The sequence below is a fragment of the Nothobranchius furzeri genome, chromosome 12 (assembly GCF_043380555.1).
Source record: "Nothobranchius furzeri strain GRZ-AD chromosome 12, NfurGRZ-RIMD1, whole genome shotgun sequence".
Classification (NCBI taxonomy): Eukaryota; Metazoa; Chordata; class Actinopteri; order Cyprinodontiformes; family Nothobranchiidae; genus Nothobranchius; species Nothobranchius furzeri.
Genome location: NC_091752.1, coordinates 52,069,318 through 52,092,838, shown reverse-complemented (window position 1 = coordinate 52,092,838; position 23,521 = coordinate 52,069,318). Strand labels below are relative to the sequence as shown.

At 40.6% G+C, this 23,521-nt stretch overlaps 1 protein-coding gene across 12 annotated transcripts in view; it reads left to right on the top strand.

Annotated features, from left to right (window-relative positions):
• cacna1aa (calcium channel, voltage-dependent, P/Q type, alpha 1A subunit, a) overlaps nucleotides 1-23,521 on the top strand; it is a 147,211-nt gene that overhangs the window by 49,319 nt on the left and 74,371 nt on the right. For 9 of the 12 annotated variants that reach the window (XM_070542058.1, XM_070542051.1, XM_070542049.1 and 6 more), the window contains 16 exons: nucleotides 335-541; nucleotides 923-1,035; nucleotides 1,117-1,229; nucleotides 1,319-1,450; nucleotides 2,134-2,206; nucleotides 2,317-2,434; nucleotides 5,662-5,729; nucleotides 5,871-5,977; nucleotides 10,933-10,983; nucleotides 14,537-14,705; nucleotides 14,895-15,520; nucleotides 15,655-16,004; nucleotides 16,105-16,237; nucleotides 17,947-18,076; nucleotides 18,357-18,416; nucleotides 18,531-18,637. In XM_070542058.1, coding sequence (XP_070398159.1) covers nucleotides 335-541; nucleotides 923-1,035; nucleotides 1,117-1,229; nucleotides 1,319-1,450; nucleotides 2,134-2,206; nucleotides 2,317-2,434; nucleotides 5,662-5,729; nucleotides 5,871-5,977; nucleotides 10,933-10,983; nucleotides 14,537-14,705; nucleotides 14,895-15,520; nucleotides 15,655-16,004; nucleotides 16,105-16,237; nucleotides 17,947-18,076; nucleotides 18,357-18,416; nucleotides 18,531-18,637 — 2,557 coding nt within the window. The remainder of the gene's footprint in view (nucleotides 1-334; nucleotides 542-922; nucleotides 1,036-1,116; nucleotides 1,230-1,318; nucleotides 1,451-2,133; nucleotides 2,207-2,316; nucleotides 2,435-5,661; nucleotides 5,730-5,870; nucleotides 5,978-10,932; nucleotides 10,984-14,536; nucleotides 14,706-14,894; nucleotides 15,521-15,654; nucleotides 16,005-16,104; nucleotides 16,238-17,946; nucleotides 18,077-18,356; nucleotides 18,417-18,530; nucleotides 18,638-23,521) is intronic. The other 3 variants (XM_070542055.1, XM_070542057.1, XM_070542056.1) reach the window with 3 other exon arrangements.

The window sequence follows — 23,521 nt, the reverse complement described above, 5'->3', positions numbered from 1 at the left end:
ACGATAATAGCTAAACAAATACAACTGAACTGTGAGAAAATGAAGACAAAACACTTTGCACAAAGTTTGTGTTAAAGTTGTGCAAATATCACATTCGATTTGCAGCTACGACACACAGAAAAATGTCATATCTACCAATTCAGTGGAATTCCGACTAAGACTTTGCAATTTTTTCTTGAAATTGTGTCTAACTTGTTGCGAACAGTCTTTTGGAGTTGTTTGTTAAATTGCTGCAGATTCATATTTACTGGGTTTTCTTTAAAAACCTTTTTAGTCTTTAGAATATTTATAAAGCAAAGGTTGTAACTGCTCATCTTGATTCGACCATTTCCAGGTTCGCCGTTCGCCCGAGCCAGCCTGAAGAGCTCAAAACTGGAAGGGTCAACGTTCAAGCGGCGGGAGCGCAGATTTCGCTTCTTCGTCCGGCGTGTTGTTAAGTCCCAGGCCTTTTACTGGACCGTTCTGTGTTTGGTGGGCCTGAACACTCTGTGTGTGGCTGTAGTGCACTACGACCAGCCGGAACCACTGTCAGATTTTCTATGTGAGTAGGACGCTTTAACACAGAAAATCAGTTGGGGCTAAGATTATCTCCAAATACTTTCCTCAAAGATTAATGGACAATATCTGGTGGGTTGGCAAGTTCTTTAGTAAAGTGGCTAAATCCACATCCAAATTTAATAAAAAAGTAGTTGTTGTTTTTCTTTAATTGAGAGCATCTTCATATAAAATTAAATATTGATAAGTATTTGATGCATTTACAAACACATAGCCTAGTTTTAATTATATAACATTGGGTCTAGAAGCCAAAAAAAGGTGAAATTCTGTCTTTGCTCATTTGAATTACAAATATCCAAAAAAAATTAAAAAACTCATTTAACTCTTTGTCCTTCCTCATTCCTTGTCTCTAATTGTCCCTCTGTAGCCTATGCCGAATTCCTCTTTCTGGGGATTTTCCTGACAGAGATGTGTGTGAAGATGTACGGCCTGGGCAAACAGGCCTACCTCAACTCCTCCTTCAACTGCTTCGACTGCATCGTAAGACTGAAAACACTGTACACACTTTAAAAGTGACGCACACTCTAACACACTGCTCCTGTCTGTCTGTGCTTATGTCAGGTCATAAGTGGCAGCATTTTTGAGGTGTTGTGGTCCATCATCCAGCCGGGCACATCGTTTGGCATCAGCGTGCTCCGAGCTCTCAGGTTATTAAGAATCTTCAAAGTGACCAAGTGAGTCAAACAGATGTTCCTCCATTGTAGTAAACGAAATTATAACAGTAGCATTAACTAATAACACACCTGTTTTGTGTGCTCGTCAGATACTGGGCATCGCTGCGTAACCTCGTTGTCTCTCTGCTCAACTCCATGAAGTCTATCATCAGCTTGCTCTTCCTGCTCTTCCTCTTTATCGTTGTCTTTGCCCTCCTGGGAATGCAGCTCTTTGGAGGACAGTCAGTGCATTTTTCCTTCTTCCTTAAAAGACATGATTTCATTTTCCAGCAAGTGATGCATAATATGCATTCATAAGCAGCAATATTGCTTCCAAAGGTGGTGGCACGAATGCTGCAAAATTCCCGCAATGTCATACCGCCACGGCACGGTTATAAGACACACCGTGGCGGCAGTATTACACTGATTTGCCGATGTTACACTGATTTGAGTTCCCCCCTCGAGATCTGTTTCTGCTCCACCCAGCCTTGAGTTGGAACCATCCACTCACAAAAAATGTGTCCTAACCCTAACCCTAAAACTAACATAAAAATTGTGCCACACATGCTATAATTATGCAAAATATACATTTTTGGTGGTTATGGTTAGGGAAAGGGTTAGGATGAGGATTGTTTTTTGTGAGTGGATGATTCCAACTCACTGCTGGGTGAAGTAGAAACAGATATCGAGGGGGGAACTCATATTGACATAACACCGGCATGGTGTGTCTTCTGAAAAAGGCTGCAGTTAAACTTCCGATTGCCAATACATGCACCGTTACACCCCTAGTTTCTGTTAATTGCAAAGATGTTGAGTCATTAATATTTCTTCTTTTATTCCCGCTTGTGGTTTTGTGATTTCTACACCTGTGTTTTGCATCAGGGACTTCTTTTCATTCCAGACGTATCCCCCTTTTTCTTAACAGATTTAATTTCGATAGCGGCACCCCTCCGACCAATTTCGACACCTTCCCAGCAGCAATAATGACTGTGTTTCAGGTGAGCAGAGACAACGTTCCACGAGAAAGTGAAGCAAACTGTGGAGAAGTAGTGTTAGGAGTAAAAATATTTTCATGCACCGTGATGAAAGCTCCGAATGTGTGTTCTAGATTCTGACTGGCGAGGACTGGAACATGGTGATGTACGATGGCATCCAGTCTCAGGGCGGAGTTAACAAAGGAATGGCGTTCTCTGTCTTCTTCATCGTGCTCACACTTTTTGGGAACTGTATCCTTTGACAGAAGCATGGCAAAAAAAACAAGATAAGACAGCTTTCTCTATTAGTGATGGGAATTCCGGCTCTTTTCAGAGAGCCGGTTCTTTTGGCTCAGGTCACCAAAAAGAGCCGGCTCTTTCGGCTCCCAAGTGGCTCCTCAGATTTTCTGTGGCATAGAGTACATTTATAACCAAAATAATGCAAAACTATATGTAAAATTATTTACTAATGTAAAAAATATGCTAAATATCACATATTTATCATTTCTATGGATTTAATAACTGAACACTTTAAGAAATCTCCACTTTCCGACTGCTGGCGCTCATTTTCTCACCGTCTTCGTCACACTCTCCTCTCTCTCGCTTGCCTTTTTCCTCCTGCTCATTCCCTCTCGTCTCCATCCACCTGCATGTGCTCTGCTGTGTGTCTGAGTCTGATCCTCCCTCTTCCCCGCTCCTACTGCTCTGTGTGTGGACAGTCTGGACACACAGTAACACATGTTGATCAATCGCCTGTAGCTTTCACCAAAGCAAGAGGGGAGTGGGGAGGGGACGGCTCCCAATGACGATCCGGCTCCCGTCATTCACTTCAAAGAGCCGGCTCTTAGAGCCGGTTCCTTTGCGACCGACACATCATTATTCTCTATTTGTCGCACATTGTCATTGCAGTTCGATCAATTTGAAAGTTTCTGAGCAGATTTGATGTAGATGCCCTAAGATCAATGTGATTGCATGAGATCTTTCTTTACAGAAGTAATAAAAGTAACACAGTAACAACTAGGGGCTGCATGACTTAATTTTTTTTTTAAGTCGACAGTCAAGTAATGAAAATCGAGTTGACTTTGACTAGTAGTTGATGACGTCATACACCTGAAGCGGCACACAGAAGTTAAACACATTTCTTTTAACAACGGTAGTTTCTGCATCTATACTGCTCCGCTTCAGCCCTCTCCCCCCTCCCCCTGCGCAGCGGCCGCAAAATCACTGATGCGCCTGCAGCCTCTCAGTGTTCCTGCTGCTCTAAACATTAAAATAATTATTTCATTTTCTGTTCCTCACTTCTGATTACCCTCAATGGTGTCTGTTTGTTGCAACCACCAGGTACAAAAACTAACTTGTTTTTATTTGATTATTTTTCCGTCCTGTCTGTTTATTATCTTCCTGCATCTCCTCTCAATCCTAAAGAAAAACTGCTACCTGGGTTCATATATATTCACCTTATGAGTTACCTTTGAACTGCAGTTCTAAAAGATCTACCGACTGCAAAAACAGCGGAGTGTCGCTGCTCGTCGGCCGCATCAGTGAGGTGCGTCACAGGAGGACTAAACAGGTGATGCGCTCTGCTCTACAGCAGCGAAAAGCATCAGGCACAAGTAAAAGACAGAAAACATAAAAGGAAATGAGCTGACATGAGCGATCGCGTGTTAAATTTGTTTTTGAGGTGGCGACACCTGATTTGATAATGTTACTGTGGCCGTGCTCAGGACGCAGATGTCTGGAGCGCATCAACGATCAGAGCTTTGCATGCGCAAGCTGGTTAAGGTTAGGATGGGGGTGATGGGAAGGTTAAATTGCAAGAGGGAAAAGGTGACAATTTGATTAAATGTCCGTTTTATGGCGGGTGTCAGTACCGACGCTCTGGCACAGCGCATCGCCTCCCGACGCGCAGGGGCTCATCACCTGCTGTCTTTTCCGTGGACTGCATCTTGTCGGTCATTATCACGTGACAGCGACTAGTCGATGACAGGCCTAAAAAGTCACTACAGAGCAGTGAAGGCGATTAGTCGACTCGTCGACTGGTTCATACAACCCCTAGTAACAACTATAAAATCAACAATAAATAAAGTAAAACAAGTACACAGTAAGAAGCCGACTAGGCTGAAGTAAAAGCCAAAGAATGGAAATGAGCCTTCAGGCGTGATTTAAAAACAGAGAGAGAGGGGGGCCATTCTCACTGCCAGAGGTAGTTGGTTCCAGAGGCGAGGCGCACAGGTTGAGAATGCACGTTCTCATGTCCTCACCCGAACCCTTGGGACCTGTAACAGCGGTGGTCTGCTGACCGAAGAGCCCGACCTGGGGTGAACCAGCTGGGTCAAGTAACACATAAGGTGCATAAAGATAAAGGGACTTAAAAACAAAAAGTTTAATTTTAAATTGGATGCGGTAGCACAGCGGTAGCCAGTGCAGCTGGGCCAGAATGGGAGTAATATGCTCCCTCCGTCTGGTATCCGTCAGGAGGTGGACCGCTGCATTCTGCACCAGCTGGAGGCGCGCAACCGAGGAAGAGGTAGATCCATAAAAAAGGGAAATTGCATAATCCAGGCAAGAGATCACAAATGCGTGGATTACTGTGTGCCGTCACGTTTATTCAGGATGGACTTCATCTTTGGTAGCCATTGAAGGATAATGGAAAGCTCTAATCCATCAGTTTCTTCAATCACAGACAAAGTTCACAAGTAAATCACATTTGTCACATGAGATTCTCAGTACAGTGAGTCATGCACGGTTTGTCTCACCCGAACCCAACGCCCTGGGGCGGCTGTGGTGATTAGCATTTGCTTCGAAAGTGCTAGTTTTCATATTTATGCTCTTTTGGAATTTGATAGATCTTAACAGTTCAAGATTTATGGGAGACAAAAGCATGGAAGCTCTTTTCAGCCAGCAGAATGCCAGTGAAAGGGTTAAAGCATTGTTATACACTGTCTGCAAAATTTCTCAAAATCCACTGGATGAATTGCAATGAAACACCCAGAAAGTTACATTAGCTGTAAATCTACGATTCATTACCTTTGGAATCAATCCAATTCAAGATGGCCAACAAGCTAATTTGCTTCAACGCAACAATGGCATTAACTCTTTCAGCATCACTGATAAGGATCTGAAATCTGGCATGGCGTAGTCATTCAAACGACATAGCAAAGCCTATTATATGTAATGTTTGAGTGAATTATGTATGAACGTCGACCTCCGTTACTTCTCGACATAAGATGATCTTAGTTTGAAACTCTGCTGTGAAAAACACCAAGCAAATCTAAGAAAATCTTCAGGCAATGCTGGGTAATCTTTCCCTGCAAATCAGCAGCTGTGTAAGCTAGCCTTCTTGTTTCTCGTGCAGTCAAATCCACGATCTTGCCAACAAATATAAAATACAAGCGGTTTAGCTCACTTTTTTGGCCGTGCTGTATGCTGTTGTACAAACAGTCTCCTATAAAGTGGATAGCTTTTAACTCTATGTTCAGACACTCTGCTTAATGTATTCTTGGCTATCGCTGTTGACAATTTGGCCAACGCACAAGAACTGACCAAGGTAAAGAACACTGTAATTTTGCACCCAGAACCATCAAATATGACCCTTCATGAATACATGTTTTTTTCTGTTTGTCTTATTTACATCTTTTTTCATCATTCTAATTTTTTGCTGTTGATTTTTTTTTGTCTGTCTCCACAGGATGAACAGGAGGAAGAGGAGGCTGCCAGTCAAAAGATTGCCTTGCAGAAAGCAAAGGAGGTGGCTGAAGTCAGCCCACTGTCAGCCGCCAACCTCTCCATTGCAGCGTGAGTTTCTGCCACTCTGGCTTGTTTTTTTGACACCTGCATCTTGATGTCAAGCATTTACGCAAACATCAGCACGTTGGAAAGGGAACATTGCAATGTTTGAACATTTAGTGTATTTCTACCATATCTTTTTTTTTTTTTTTTTTACAAAAATTCTTATGTTTAGATGACTAGCAATGAAAGCTAAACTAATGCATAAAAATATTGGAGACTCTGCGGGTAAAAGCATCAGTAGTTTTCATTGTGCAACGACACAGTGGAATGAATTCACTGAAATTGGTCTGGTCAATCTAAAAAATGAACCAGCCATGAACAGTAGGGAGCTCTGGCAAATAATACAATGATAGTAATAATAATAATAATAATAATAATAATAATAATAATAATATAATGATGATGATGATGATGATGATGATGATGATAATAATAATAATAATTATAATAATAATAATAATAATATAATAATAATAATAATAATAATAATAATAATAATAATAATAATAATAATAATAATAAAAGAGAGCCACTCATGCTTGGTTTGGCCCAAAGCTAATCCCAACAAACCAAACCCAAAGACAAGGACTACTCGTAACGTCAAACTCAAATGACTCTTAATGGCAATTTGGTATGGGAATAAAGCCTTTACCTCATTACTGTAGCCTTGTTGCTGGTGTGTATTGATTGCATCTCAACAACATATGAGTGACCCTGGCCATTTAAAGCTTTAACCCTCCCATTGTCCTAATGGGTATGACCTTGCGAGCAAAGCTGGCCATTGAGCAGGGTTGATGGTTTATTCCTTGGGTCCATGTGGCAGGGGTGAGGAGTGAGCACCACCTCACCCCTGCCACATGGACCTCAAGGGATGAACTATCAATCCTGCTCAGTGATCAACTTTCCTTGTGGGTCACACCCATTAGGACAGTGGGAGGGTTAAAAATAGTACAAATTATTGTTAAATCAATTATTTCTTTCACTTGTACCCAAATAAAGCATCCTCCCAATTCTGAGCTTTTCACTTTCTCGATAAGGCTGAGCCCAGCCACCCTGGAGGAAACTCCTTTTGACCGCTTGTTTTCTCGATCTTGTTCATCAGTCATTATCCAAGCTCATGGCCAACTCATGAGACAAAGACTGACCGGTAAATTGAAGCTTTGCTTTATTGCTTAGCTCCTTCTTTACCACAACAGACCGATTCACTCTCTGCATCTTCACAGCAGATGCTGCCCCTTTTGGCCTGTCGATCTCAAGGGCGTTTCAAAAGCCAACCCTCATCCTTGTATTTGATGTAGTGTACTCTGAGCCTTAGAACGCCATTGTTGCACCCCATAGTATGTTTAATGGGTTCTTTTATTACTACAACACTAAAGCTAGTTAATGCCTTTAGCTCTGCCAAGGGGCTGAGGCAGAACAAGCTAGTATTTTACACTGATATGGTAATTCCACAGGCATACATGGGTATAATAATCAACTGCAAACAGCTGATGACAGCTGTGAGGTTGTTGTATTTAATGTTTACCCTCCCCATATAGTTTCACATTTCTTGCACTTATAACTTGCAGAAACCAGAGAGAAAAGCAGATGAGAAGGATTTCAGATGTAGAAAAATGACGCTGTGATTGTTTCAGGAGAACATTTTTCTTGTAATTTTATCACGTTGTTCAAAATTTCTGCAACAGTCTGGGTGACTTGTGCGAGTAGATCAAACACAATTGCAAATGTTTTGAGGCTTTTAGCAAACTTCCTCATAAATGCAGGTCAAACGTCATCGCCAACAGCTGTGGCCCAGTGGACTACACGCTTTATGAATCCATTTTTTTTTTCACATTTCCTCTTTTGATGATTTTATTTTTCAGAATAAAATTCCCCAAAGATTTAAACCCTTCTGTGCTAAAAGCTTTTTGTTGAAATAATATAATAAATGTGTGAGTATTTACTAAGAAAAGGTGTACGAGTTACAGCTCGGGTCACTCATTTGTTCATGATACAACAGATGGACACACAGAAACACACACATACACACACACACACACACACAGTAACTGGACTCTGGACCAGCTCTCCTCTGGTCAGAAGAGTCTTTGATCTCCTCTCCCACGACGTGGGGGTCTTTCCTTTATGTTTCAGGTAAAGGTCACACACACTCCCACTCATGCACACATACAGACACACACCTCACACCACAATATGGTCTGCGTGGCAGGGAGGCTGTAGTCATCACAGGTACACACAGTCCTGACCTTACTCTACCTATTGAGGGCCAAATGTGCGACAATAAAATACATAAATAATACATTTCTAAATCATTAAATATTAAACCTGAACCATCATTTATTGTATTGTGGCACTTTTGGCTCTCTATAATATGTCAAACAGACATTTGTATGCGTATACAATACTCCTTATTTTAGAAAACCTCTTTGTGCTTCAAGCTTTTAAGTTTATGTATTGTTTGATATTCGTTAGGCTAATTTAGTTTTTAATGCTATTTGCATGTCAGTGTGTGAGGAAAAGTAGTGCCATGCTTGGTGCACAAAAACAGACAGGATGATTCCTAATTATCTTATAAGAAAAGTGACCCAAAAGACAAATATATAGACAGCATAAATCTTTTGGACTATAAACCCTGAAATATATTTTATAGTTGCGCTTTAAGTGATACGTTGCTGCTCGGTATCCTTGTGTCTTCTGTTTCAGGGTCAATCCAAATCCCTAATTTATGTAGGGATTTTCAATTTCCAGACAAAAGTCCTTTTTTTTTCCCCATGCAGGGATTTTCAACTTAGGGCCGACCATTGGTGCATGAAGAATCTCTTAAGAAGATATTCTGTGGTGCTTTCAGAAAGAAGGCTATGGAAGTCACATCGTAGGGACTGTTAAAACATTTTTTTTTTCATTTTTAATTAATTTTTGGCCATTTTTTAACAGAGGTGTGACCAAGTCACTGCTTTGCAAGTCACAAGTAAGTCACAAGTCTTTCCAGTCAAGTCTCGAGTCAAGTCCAAGTCAAAGACAACCAAGTCCAAGTCGAGTCCAAAGTCAATAAATTGGAAGTCCAAGTCAAGTACAAGTCCTTAACTTTGAATTTTCAAGTCATAATCAAGTAATTTGTCCAACTTCAATTTAATGACGATGATGATAAATAAATTCCAGAATTAAAAGCTTCTTAAAGCTTCATTTATTTGCTCAAACAAGCAGGAAGTGCAACTGAAACTGATTAGAAACAAAGTGCTGCTGCAGTTAGCAGAACAAGCTCAAACCCAGAACGAAGAATGATTTAAGATTTTTGTCCTTGTCGAGCCATTTTTGTGCTAAAATAAAAAATATATTCAAGTCATCATCAAGTCAACAGATGAAAGTCGATTCAAGTTGCAAGTCATTGGCGTTCAAGTCCGAGTCAAGTCATAGGTCTTTATAGATTTTATCGTCAAGTCAGAAGTCATTAAAATAATGACTCGAGTCTGACTGGAATCCAAGTCATGTGACTCGAGTCCACACCTCTGTTTTTTAAAGTGTAGTTCTGCAGAGTTAGTATGAAGTATCTTACCTGCATAGCAGGCAGAACAATGTCAGTTCAGATCTTTTTGCATAAATTAAAATACTATCAAATTTAAAGAACAAATTACCCAAAAATACAACTTTTTGGGCTGATAAATTGTATAAATGTGTGTCTAATAGTGCATTAAGCATGTGCAGTCATTATTTTTGTATTTTAGTGCATCTTATTTAAAAAGAGGTAGTAAAACAAAAAAGCCATGGCTAAAATAGAAGTCATGCTCTCTCTCTCTCTCTCTCTCTCTCTCTCTCTCTCTCTCTCTCTCTCTCTCTCTCTCTCTCTCTCTCTCTCTCTCTCTCTCTCTCTCTCTCTCTCGCACACACACACACACACACACACCTTTCATCCACACAGCTGAAGGTGCAAAAAATGTAAAAGTATAAATTTAGACATGGTAATAAGACAAGTCTAAACTATAAAGTGAAATGTAAAGTAAACATAATACAAATGTAAACCGTCACATGTTGAGGTATCAGGATTAACTAGCTAAATGTAAAGGTGCTGTGGTGCACTGACTATCCAGCAGAATTACTGTTAATGTGACCTCCTAGCGGCTCCTAGGAGGTCTGGAAATTCAGGAGGCCTGCAAATAGAGGCTAAAACATCATTATTGCGCCCTCTTCAGGTTATCAATCTGCTCTACAATGATTTTTAATCAGCCTTTGTTATTGGCTAAGAGGGACCCAGTAGAGGTGCCTGTCTGGACTGGACTCCATCTGCATCTCGGCCACTCCCGCAGCTCCGCCTTCTAGGTCAGCCAGGCAATCCCTCCTTTTGGTGCATTTTTTAAACAGGAAGTGAGGGTGGAGTAAGACTGTGCTGGGGGGGTGGGGGTGGGTAACTTGCTCTTTAACAGTAAAAACAAGCCATTGCTGCAAATGTATTGTGTCCTGCACACAGAGGTCTTTTGTCATGTTGAAAATAAGAAAATATTATTTTTGTCTTTTGTAAATTATACAAATGTAATAATTTCATTGCATGCGGCACCCTTGACTTTGTTAACAAAACGGCTTAAACGTGTGCTTTAGAGTCTGAGCAGACGGCAGGGTTGGTGGTTTGACTCACTGTTTAATGTTTATGTTGTACTGTGTCTGTACATGAAGGATTGTATTCCAAAATGCTGAACATATTGGGCAAAAAGTACATATATATATATATATATATATATATATATATATATATATATATATATATATATATATATATATATATATATAATGGTAGCATTTGAGAAATATATTTGACAGTAATATTTTCCGTATTTTTTCGGACGTTTAGTTTTTAAGATTTAAATTTTTTTTATTATTATTTCGAATTGGTGGAAACATTGCTCATTTTGGAATGAAATCCTCCTCCTGTTTTTTGTGCCATTTCACTCACCAGCTGTTTCCCTCCTCAGCAACAAAGTACACAGTGAGTGTCACAACGCATCCGACCCCTTTCTGGACTGGTATTTATTTATTTATTTGTTTATTCATTTCCGAATTCCTTCCGTTTGACTTTACAACCATTCCTTGCTTTCTCTTGATTTAGACAAGCGTTTTATTTCCTTTTTCCTTCCTTTTGATCCCTCTCTTTAAAACTACATTCCAGGCTTTATTTTTTAAGCTGGTATTTGTGTTGGCTTATTTCTTTAGGAGGTTTGTTTTGTGTGTGTGTTGCCTGCTCCTCGCAGCACGGCTGTTGCTTTTCTGTGGTTGACTGCTGGCTCTGAGAGACCATGGAGTTAAAGTTAAAGAAGTTATGGAGGGTAAGAAAAGAGGTGGTCACTGAGAGACTTTTAGTGTGGAGATTCTGGTTCACATTTTTGTTATTTTGTCCTGCAAAAAACCTGTCTTTTAAACAAAATGGACTTTTAAGACAATTTCAGACCTTGCCTCAGTTTTATCCTCCACTTTGTGTCCTCACAGGGTTTAATAAAGTAAGAGTGAACAGCCTTTGCTTTGGGAAGCTGAGAAGGCACGCAGACTTAAAGAGACAGTTTAGACTTGTTGAAATGGAGTTCTGTGAAAAGGTTATCAACAGGTAACATCTCACCTGTTGTAAAAAGTTCTTGAACAACCTGAGTTTGAAGAACAAACGTTTTATTCTGTTCAGACTTACAAGCCAATGGTTAGTTTGATCAAGACCGGAGGGGACTGCTGCCCATTTAAAAGTAAACTTTGTTTTCGTACCACCTATCAGGTAAAAATTCACTATAAAGACCAAACAATCTAAAAAGTATCACACAATAAAATCTGAATTTAAGGCTCATCTCATTCAAAATGTTGCTTAATTCTGTTAAACATTATTAAAAGATTAAATAAAACCGCACTTTTTAAATTAAATGTTACATAAAGAGTGAACCAATTAGGGTTTATCTATTTTTTATATTAGCTCCAGTTGAAAGGCAGGAAACTGATGACCTCTAAGCAACACTGAATGTTTAAAGATCAAGTTCACCTGTACATCTGCAGTGGTCTCTAATTTAAGTGAAAGCCTTGTATTTTATCTCTGTGGGATAACAAAAAGTCCTGGTGCTCCTGTTTCAGGAAGTAGAAGTTAGTTGGAGAACAGCGGCGTGGAAAACAGCAGGAATTTGAGGCTTACTCATTATTATTTTGTGATAGTCACACATCTCACCTCTGATTGGCTAGCAGCAACACAACTCTACCACTGACTCTATTTACTCCGCAACGCTGATGTTTGATCTCCACAAACACTTCAAGCCTGAACTCCATGTTGTGGAGTTGCTAATGCTAACGATTAGCATCTACTAGCTGAGAGTGACCGATCATATTTAAAAGATAACAAATAAAAAAATGGTTTCTAAGTGAACTTGCTCTTTAAAGCGATACCATGCAACTTCTTCATATTTTTTAATCATTTTCTTGAGCCAGAATGTGCTAAAATTACACTTTAAAGGGCTAATGAAATGTCACTCAGACACCCACCGCCGTCTTTGGCCAGAATAATGCACTTGCAACTTCAGATTGCCCGGCCTCCAACTGAAAAGTTGGAGTTTACATACCTGGCTCTGCAGTCTGCTTCCAGCACATTTCCTGCATGTTTAGATCACAAACACAGCTGATGTGTTTGATTTGGTGTTGAATTATTCCTGTAGAAAATAATGAAGGCTAAGGAGACATGTCAGCAGTTAGATTAAGGTGTTAAAAAGACAAACGCATTGTGAGGAGCTAAGTTTCACTTTTGCTTTGACCACAGATAATTATTAGCAGGCACTAAGGGTTGCTAAAAGCAGACAAAACTGCTTAGCATCCCTTTAAGAACAACACCTCCGTCCTAAGGTCTGTACTGACCACTGAGGTAAAACGTTCAGTGTTCTGCCTGATTAGTGGAACCATTCTGGAATTTAGCTTCAGTAGATGTTAGCTCTCTAAAACATACAACAATAAATGAGAATGCTTTCCTTCGTCAGGAAAAAAGCACAAACCTTGAATTACCATAAAATTAAATAAAAAATAAATACATAAAAACATGCATACATACACACACACACACACACACACACAGATATATATATATACATACATACATATACACGCACACGCACACACACACACACACACACACACACACACTCACACACATATATATATATATATATATATATATATATATATATACATACATACATACACACACACACACATACCTACACATTCATATCCATAAGCATACTTTATAAATATAAAAACGTATTATAAAAGAATGGTAAAATAATCTACAGATTCAGGAGAGTAATGGCAGAGGGAAAGGAGCTGTTCTTGTGTCTGGTAGTTTTTGTGTACAGCGATCTATGGCGTCTGCCAGATAGGAGGAGATTGAAGAGAGTAGATGCAGGATGTGTGGAGTCGTGGACAATGCTCACTGCCTTTTTCCTGGTCCTGCTGGTGTACAATTCCTGGACAGAGGGCAGTTGGGCACCAATGATGTTTCCTGCTGTTTTAATATGCGCTGTAGTCTGCATTTTTCCATTTTTGTGGCTGACCCAAACCAGACAGTGATGGATGAGCAGAGTATGGATTCTGTCAGGGGCTATCATCAGAGAGTCAGTTCAATCAAATGAGGTTAGACTTTAACCAGTTTTCACTTGAGTAACTCTAAGAAACTAAACAGCTCAAAGTTCCCAAAAAGCAATTCACTGACACGTCATCAGCGTAAAGGTACCATGCAAATCATGGTTTTGTAGGCTAGTGATGTCTGACATGATTTGGTTTAGAGAGACACTCAAAGTCCTGTCGGAAAGATGAGCAACCTCTAAGAACATAATCTATAAGTATCTTTATTAAAATGCTGTGATTAACAGTTTCAAAGGTTAAGCTCCATTCTCAAAAGGTTTCATAGCAGTTCATGCAAATTCCATTTCATAAACCGTTGCATCAGCATCAGTTTTGCATCACACAGTTACTCTGGCTGACATTAAATATTTGTGCTGGAATTGCGCAAGGCTGCTGTGGAAAGGCTAAAGCTAGCTGCAGTTGCTACTTGATCGTGCAAATAACTGAAAACTCTATGTGAACAATAGCAGTGTCATGCAAAATGGATGGCAATGCAAACGTAAATAGCCTTCACATAAACCACGGTTAGAGCTTTTGGTCATGCAATTCTCTTTGGTCTTGCTCAGACAACCCAATGGCTTGTAAATCTTGTACAAATAAAAGTCTGTTTCTCCAAACTGAGGTCTTTCATTGAGCTACCGACAACAGGTAAGACAGACCCCCTTTCCACTTAGCCTAATTTCAAGAGATTTGAACAGTCACATTAAGTTCTGCTGAAACCTGCCCTGTTTTGTAGGCGAAGCCAAACGACCCTTAAATGTTTGTGGGTCCCAGTGTGTCTCCATGTCCTTGATACATTACGTAATTACATTTTTGCTGTTGGTTTTCATGTCATCATTCCCATATCTTTGGGTGTATATTTTCACAACAGAAAGTCCTACAACAGGTCTTAATGTCATCCATTCCTTCATTTTTTCCCCATCGTCTTTCCTTGATCTGCAGTAAAGAGCAACAGAAGAACCACAATAAAGGGATCAGTAAGTCAGTGTGGGAACAGCGCACCAAGGAGCTGAGGAAGCAGACTCTGGCATCCAGCCGAGAGGCCCTCTACAATGAGCTGGACCCTGATGACCGCTGGAAGGCAAGGACAGGGAGGGAGGAGCACAACAATGTAAAGGACAAGGCAAACTAAAGCCTTTAGGCTTGTGCTACCAGTGTACACAAGCTGGCTGGTATTTCTAATCTGCAGCTGCAATGTTTACATTTGCAGCTTTAAATGTAGTTAGAAAGTGAGACCAGCTCGAAACGTCTAATTCTTTTTCATCGTTATTATTTTCTCTGTCCTCTTGTCTCCTCTCAGATCAATTTTTCACATCACATCCGTCCGGACATGAAAACCCATCTGGATAGGCCCTTAGTTGTTGACCCCCGCGAAAACCGAAACAACAACACCAACAAGACCACTGCCAACAATTCAGACCTCTGTGTTAGTCAGCAACATCCTGCTGATGAACTCAACAAGCAAACAAGGCTTCAAGAGCTCCACGGCCAACAAAGTGGTGGTGGTGGGGGAGGCTCCGACCTACCGAGGCCTCCTCTTGATCGAGGGGAGTCCACAGAGAGCAGACGGAGTCGTAGAGGTGAGCATCATCACAAGTCTCATGTCCGACTGGATGCTACAGTCATTCCTGGGCCGGACTTAGAGGAGAGGCCAGCCAGACGTCATCACCACACTCGAAGCGGCAGCCATGGGGGTGGACAGTCAGAGCACAGGAGGTCCAGATCACATAGAAAAACGGCAGATGATGCAGAAGATGGTGGTGGATGTGCTGGTAAACATGGAAGACATAGGAGTAAAGGGATAGTGGGAGGTGGTGAAGGGCATCAGGAAGGAGCTGGTGATGGTTGTGAGAGGAAGCCAAGAAGAAGTCGGCATGGCAATCAATCGGAGGGAGAAGGGAGGAGAATGTGCCAACACAGACGCAAGTAAGTCCTTTCTGTACTCTGATGTATTCTAACTCTAAATCCCTTTGTTTGTTTTGTAATATTTGTATCCAATTCTACAAATCAATTAGTCTCTTGTTCTTTTACAACTTTCTTTTATGGGGGACTGTTTCCAGGGAATGCAGTGTCCCAAATCTCTCTACAACGAGACCCATCCAGAAGACCCTGTCCAGGCAGAACAGTCAGTACAGCGAGGATATGGACAACCTCATGAATACCAAACTTGTTTCTGGCTCTCCTCCACCCAACGAAGGTCACAATAATCCACTAGCCAACCACACTATGGCTCCTGCCTTTGGCTCTGCTCTCCATCTTGCTAAAAGTGGGACTCATGGAAGTCTTGTCAGGTTAGATAGCTATGGGAACATAGGACATCACCGTACACACAGTGTAATCAGGCTCCCTCACCCTGACTACACAGCCGTGGACATGCCAATCTTTCCATCTATCAATGCCATACTGCAAGGTAAGGCACGGATCAAGGTAGCATTCGTCTCCTCTTAACTTTCTGCCAAAATAACAATATTAAAATTTTTGACTCTACTTCTTTCTCCTCTTTGATCAAGTCAACAAGAATGCCAACACTGAACCTCCTCCAGCTAAGGAGGATAAAGATGATGATGACGACAAGGGAGGTGAAGGAGGACCCAGGCCCATGCCTCCATACAGCTCCATGTTCATCTTGTCCACCACCAACCCGTAAGAGATTCACTCACTTGCTCATCTTCTAACCTTGTATTGCTCACTAGTAGAACAGGAAGCTTGCACCTCTCCCCAGCAGCCATGGGGTGAGGCACAGGGGACACACTTGACAGGTCCCAAGTCCATCACCGGGTCAAATAGGATCCACAACCATGCACACTCACTAGAACAATGTAAAGTTTCCAATTAACCCATTATGCATGTTTTGGGATTTTGTGGGGAAGCCGGAATATCCAGAGAAAACCTAGACCTGCATGGAGAGAATATGCAAATTCAACACAGAACGGCAAAGTGCCATCAGCTGTACCACCATGCAGCCCAAGATACACACACACACACACACACACACACACACACACACACACACACACACACACACACACACACACACACACACACACACACACACACACACACACATGTAAAATCAAAGTATGTGCAAGCAGGGTACATTAATAAAACACACATTGAAGTAGACTGGTGTAAAATCTATTGGTAGCCAGATTGATAAGGGGTTGATCTTATCTATAGAGCTCCGGGAGTTGACGTCACTTCTCCCGGCATGCAACGGTTCAAATCGAAACGGCGCCATGTTGGCAGGCAGAACCCCGCAGCTGGACTATTTCCTATTGTCAGAAAACTCAATCAAATGGGAAATATGGTAGATTCCTGTTGTGCTCCAGGATGCAGAACAGACGCAGACGACATAAGGAATGAGCCATCTACAGGATTCCCCAAGATCCGGAATGCTGCAAACGTTGGATCATTGTAATAAAACGCACTAGTGACCGGGTTAAAATGAAACGGTGAGATCCAGAGAGTAGTTTTCGCTTATGCAGCGACCACTTCATATCAGGTACTTAAACCAATGTTTGGTATTTATTTTAAATGATTTTATTACGATTCTTAGTGGGCTTCCTAACTTTATTTTGGCGTGGCTTTTTCTGTCTTATTACTCATAGCAACAAGTAAACATCACGTAAAACGTTGCCTCGTGAGTTCTGCGTGCTGCCATTTATGTGTTTTATGATCACAGCAATTAACCGGCTAAGCTGTATTTAATTTTTAAGCAATGGTTGATCAGTTGTCAGATCACACATAAAAAGCACTTTGGATTGCTATTATCTGTCTCACCGAGACGGATCTCAGACAGATCCTGAGACGCTCCTGCCCGACATATTTATTTTATTCACGGAAAAAAATCAGACTAGTGATTTCTCTTGGCGTTCAGTTTATACATTCAAACGGCACAGCACTCTATTTAAACCACTTACATGTAAATCTATGTTATTTGTCCATCCATCCATTTTCATCCGCTTATCCGGAGTCGGGTCGCAGGGGCAGTAGCCTAAGTCGAGAGGCCCAGACTTCCCTCTCCTCAGCCACTTGGGCCAGCTCTTCTGGGGAAATCCCAAGGCGTTCCCTGGCCAGATCCGCTACGACAGCTTCTGGCATTTTTTAAAAAGTGTCTCAGGGGCATGGTAAGGGTGGGAGATGTTTAGTCTATTTAATTTCTGACTATATAAAACGATTTCTTTGGTTTTAAAGTGTGAAGTAAACTCCGACGGAGTAAAATCCAAGCCGATCCCGTTCATTGTGTTTACCGTTGTTGCCTGCCAACATGGCGTCTACTCTCTGAGAGTCACGTGACGTCCGGAGCTCTATAAAGGAGGTCAAAGATTGTAAAGGCTCTTGTATGTTCCCAGCTTTCGAAGGGCATGCCACTACATCTGCACCCTGCGATATTTCGAGATGTGCATCCTGCTGGTTATTGCCATGAGCAGCATTGCTTTGGCTGCTGAAGATCCCGTCTGGCCTGATTCTCCACGAAACAACGTAAGAAAATCCGCGTAAAAACCTGGTGTCACTGAAAACTACTGTTGAGTACAGTGAAGATCATGCTTTATGTTGTGTTGGTTGATTCTTGGATTGAAACCAATATTTCATAACTTTGACAATTTAGGAAATATTTTCAGTTTCAGATTTTTTTAAAACTTTCTTATTTCAAATATATCAGAATTAGTTAAATTAGTTGTAGAAGTAAGACTTTGTTAAATTTGTAAAAAAAAATGAATTTGTGCAGCATATCTAACGTTATTTTTTTGTGTGTGTTTAGGTACTTCGCTATTTTGACTATGTCTTTACGGGAGTGTTTACATTTGAAATGCTGATAAAGGTAAAGTGTCAAACCATTAGTCTACATGTAGGAGAAGCCATCTGCTCTTTATTACACACACCAAAGTAAAAAAGGAACTTCATGATCAAAATGTGATTCCTGTCTCTTCTTTAGATGGTGGATCTGGGGTTGGTCTTGCACCAGGGCTCCTATTTCCGGGACTTGTGGAACATCCTTGACTTTATAGTGGTTAGTGGTGCTCTGGTGGCCTTTGCCTTCACGTAAGTGCCCCCCCTTTCCCGTTCCTCTCCTCTCCTTGCTCCCCACCTCTTCTAGTTACCACTGGTACCATTCATCTGTTCAATCCTCCCTGACAGTTCTTTTCATTTCTTTCTCATCTCCTAAAAAAACTTTTTTTGTTCATGTTTTCTCTCAATTCAACCTTTGCAACATATAGTCCTGCATTTTCCGAGCCCCTCTTTCACCTACAACCCTGCATACTAGAATAATTTTTAAGAAGGTCCCAACTTCCTCCTCCTCCTCCTATCTCCTATTCACCATCCTGTGAGAGCTGAGGACCACCCTGTGCACCTGTAACCCTTTAGTGCCCAGGGCGTTCTATAATTAATACGCCCAATGCAATGCCAGGCCTGGTCATGCTGAACTCGCTTCCAAAAATCTCCTCCTCAACAATTCAGGTATTTTCATCTTTGCTTAAGCTGCATGCCTGCAAGGATTAAAAAAGCTTGTAAGTGAGATCAGTTACATTTTAGGATGTGTGCTAAGCTGGCTACAAACACCTTTGCTTGTTGGGAAGCAATGTCACCTGAGAAGTAGCTGTAATTTTTTATTCATTTATTTTTTCCACTCAGTTTTTACATCTGTTCTGTTGGATCATGTATGTTTTATTTCTTAAAATACTAACCCAAGCTATTAAATGGTATCGCTGTTAGTAACCTGAACATCTCTGGGAGCAAATACCAAATGTGTTGGTAAAACCATAATTTTCTCCTTTTGTTTGGTCATTTTTTAAAGATAATTGAGAGAATTTGATTGATTATCTTTAACATTATCTCTTCAGAGCTCCTTTTAAGCAGATTTCAGTCACGTTCCTACAAGGTCTGAATTTATATTTCAAACAAATTTGTTAATTCCAAATAGAAACTCAGTTTTTTTATTTCTTGTTAGAAAAACTTCATACAAATTCTAAATTTTACATAATTAAGAAAAGATCTTTCTTTTTTTGTGAAAAATCTTTTATTCTTAAATTTTAAACTTGTCATCCTGATTATTTTGGATAACAAATAAGATTACAAAATATTCTTTTTATTTAATTAAGAGGCTCTATAAGCGTCATATTTTTCATTCTTTATCGAAAGTTTGTTTTGTCTGTTTAGTTTAGCAATATGGAAGAGGATTAGAGCCAATGAAAAGAAAAGTAATTGTGAAAATGTTCTCAAAATGTTGACTTTAATCTCAGGATTATGATTTATTTGTTAACTCAGAAGTCAAAAACTCAGAATTCTGAGATTAAAGTCAGAATTATTCTTTTTTCTTCTTCTTTTCAGTGCCACTAATCTTCTTCCGTATAATAATTCCTAAAGTTTTATCTCACAATTTATGAAGAATGAAATTGAAAACCTTTTGGCATCAGCTGCCAAATCTTTCTGTAAAAACAGTTTGAATGTTTTTCCAGTGGTTCCACAGCTTTTTTGTTTGTTTGTTTGTTTGTTTGTTTGTTTTAGCTTTTCCAGTCTTAGAAGAAGGCAGGTGCTCTACAGGACAGTTTTGTGTTCATTCTTTCAGAATCATCCTTACATATTTGTGTGTTTTTCTCTAACATTCTTCTTCATTGTGTAAGTGGGCCAGTTTTGTGTTTCTCTCTATTCTCTCTTAATCGTTACTGTACTTAAATTATTGCCAAATCTCCTCAAAAGCTCAACAGTTTCCCAGGGATTTTGCTCATGAGCCTGCTTTAACCACAGCTGACGTCTACCACACTAGTGGCTACAGAGAACCAGTCAGACCAAAACTCATCAAGATAAATACTTAATTCAATTGCTGGAAATCAAAGAGCACTCTAGAAGGATCGGTGGACTCGTTGGAGATGTTTATCACTCCTTTAATCCAGTCAGTCAGGTCTGGGAGCTGCATCGCCTTTTGTCACTTTTACTGCCTGCTGTTCCTTTTTATACTCCAGTTACTTTCTGGTTCATATTCTTCTTGTTGATAATGCTACATTTATTTTTAATAGCTTTCTGTGCAGGAATGTTGAGAACTTCTGGGCTTTAACCTGATTTGTTTTGCTGATTGAGATATTTTAACACTTAGGAAATGTTTATTTACTTTTATGTTTGGGGGGGGCTCGGTTTTAGGCCCTTGTGCTCTTTTCTCCCTGACTCAGTCGCTCATATGGATGTTTTGATTCCTTTCTCTGTGTCCCATTCTGTCTTTTCTCCCACCTTTGGTCTTTGGTCTTCTCCTTCCTTCGTCTCCTTGTCTTACACTCTTTACTCATCTCTTCATTGGGATCCCCAACAGCGGCGGCGGGTAAAGTTCTCTGTGTCTCCTTGCTTTTCTCCTCATTTTCTTTCTGCACTCTTGGCATTTGTTCTTCTGATCATCCTCCTGTATCCTCCACATCCGTCTGTGTTACAGCTGAAACATGTACCAGCCCATTGCTCACCATGGAACTACTCTGCTTTTAAATGCAACTAAATCTCACATTAACCTGCATCATAGCTCACTGATGCAAAGTGACATAATGCACCGATGGAGAGTTCATCACAGCAGATGATCATTGAAGTAAATGCAGACAGAAATACCGTGAAGACGTTAGAAATGTTTTGGAAGATGCTAATGTGAAGGGAACAAGAAAGGGTTCATTAAAAAACTGAGCTCTGCACACACACACACACACACACACACACACACACACACACACACACACACACACACACACACACACACACACACACACACACACGCACACACACACACACACACACACACACACACACACACACACACACACAAATAGATGTGCACACTTGTATGTAACTTTCAACAGTCTACCCTCTGGTGTGACCACTGTAAAAACCAGGCAGCTGTGGATATGCGGTCTCCTATAAGGATCATTTTAGCAACTTTTGAACTTAAACTCTTCTGCCTGAGGGTTAATGTGGGAGAATTTTTTTAAATCAGGGTTTGAAACTGTTGTAATGAGTCCCAGTGTGTGCTCAGAGGTTCACCAGTGCTGCGTGATATCGGGTCATTTTATAACTTTCCAGTGTTTCACAGATTAATTTGTTTACGGTTGCAGTGAGACATTTATATACACTCTTGTGTGCATGAAAGTTTTATTTCGTAGCTTAAAAAAATTATTAGAATTGTATTTTGTTTTTTTGGGGGGGGGGAATGTTCATTTTAAAATATTTATGTAACAGAAATCCTCAAAAGTCCTATATTTGTAGACTTAATCAGCTTGTGACCTTTCTGGAGCCATTTATTAACATATGATTCTATGAGTTTCACTTTAAATGATTGTAAATACATTTTGTTGTTACGTTACAAAGGTCTGGAATAAGATCCCGTCTTCCACCCTAAATTCTGATTAATACGTCTCCATCAGCTTGGATGTAGAGTCGCGCACATTCCTTGTTGGAGACATTTTTCTTTCCGTCTTTCCTTTCTGTTGCCTGAGGAGTGTTGCGAAGCAATTCCTCACCACGGCAACAGAGGGCGTAGCACTTTTCTGGGGGTACCCTGCCACCATTTCAGTCATTTCTATGGTCCACGATAGTTTTATAAGACAGACTTTGCAACACAGACAAATTCATCTGTAATTCTCTTCTACCTCTTCATACAGTCGCCACCTCTAAACCCACGTTTTCTGTCATTTTCATTCACAAATAACAGTTTGCTGCATATATTTTAACTCCTTCAGTCACGGGTGTATGAAACTTTGTATCGTCTGACGTTCTTTTAGACATTCGTTAATCTGCCCCGTGCCTGCCGCTAGGTATCTTGAGGAGGATTATGTGGACAGATTCAAAGGAAGTGCTGCCCTGACCACTCACAAGTTGTGGTCTCCTTCGTGTAACCCATGTAGAAAGTCAGGATATAAGACTAATCCACGTAGTCTGACATGTTAAGCGCTTACTCCACAGGACGTCACTTCCTGGTTAGAAGAGCCGAGTGCCAGCAGCACTAGACGTGCAGAGAGAGAGACATAAGGCGGACGGCTACAGACATTAATTTAGAACGACAAACAAACAACAGAGTGTTGTGAATAAAACAATGACCTGACTATTTTGAACGAGGGATGTGATGAATATTACCAGAGTGTGAGACCAGGAGGAGTTACCTTTTCTTTTAACTGCTTGAAACTCCGGTTGGTTTTTTCCTCTGTCCGGATGATCAGAACTGTCAGTGATTTGGAAGATTGGATGGCGAGCCCAGCCCAGTGATCCTGAAGGCAGTTGGTGATGCGCTGTGGCCAGCCGCGCGTCCTGCCCAGAAATCCTTGGATTATTGCAACAATCCACTGATCACAGATAAGACACTCACGTTTAGCAACCTACCCCGGTAGTAGGGGTAGTAATACTGGAGGACAACGTGAACAGCACACACACACACACACATTTTGGAATCCAAATTATTAACCGGTTGAGCTCAATCGAATGGACTGATTTGGTTTTATTTTTTTTCTTTTCTTGTGGCTCCTTAATTTTCATTGAGAGTTACAGCAGAGCTGTCAAAAATTTTGTCGTGCAGCAATAAATGTTAATTGTTCAACCTAGCACTTGCCCCCTTTTTGAGTGTTGCTCCTATAGAACCTAGGTAAATGTGAGTATCTCAACTTCAGTTAGGATAGAGGTGCTACATTCGCTTTTGATGACAATTAAAAATTTGGGCATGTCTCCTTGACCCTCTGTGGGCCTGTCGCAGTGCCCTTGCGTCGACGCATCATGGCGTTGTGTGTCTATGTACCTACGTAGATGGAGAAGTATAAATCAGCTGTTAGATGTAAAAATATTAGTTAGGATGTGGAAGCACGTCTCAGGTTTTATTGTGGCCCAATATGTACAATGAACTGGAACCTGCTGGATCACCAGTGTTTCTGTTCATGAGAGGCCTCTGATCAAAAAAGAAGCTCCTATTTC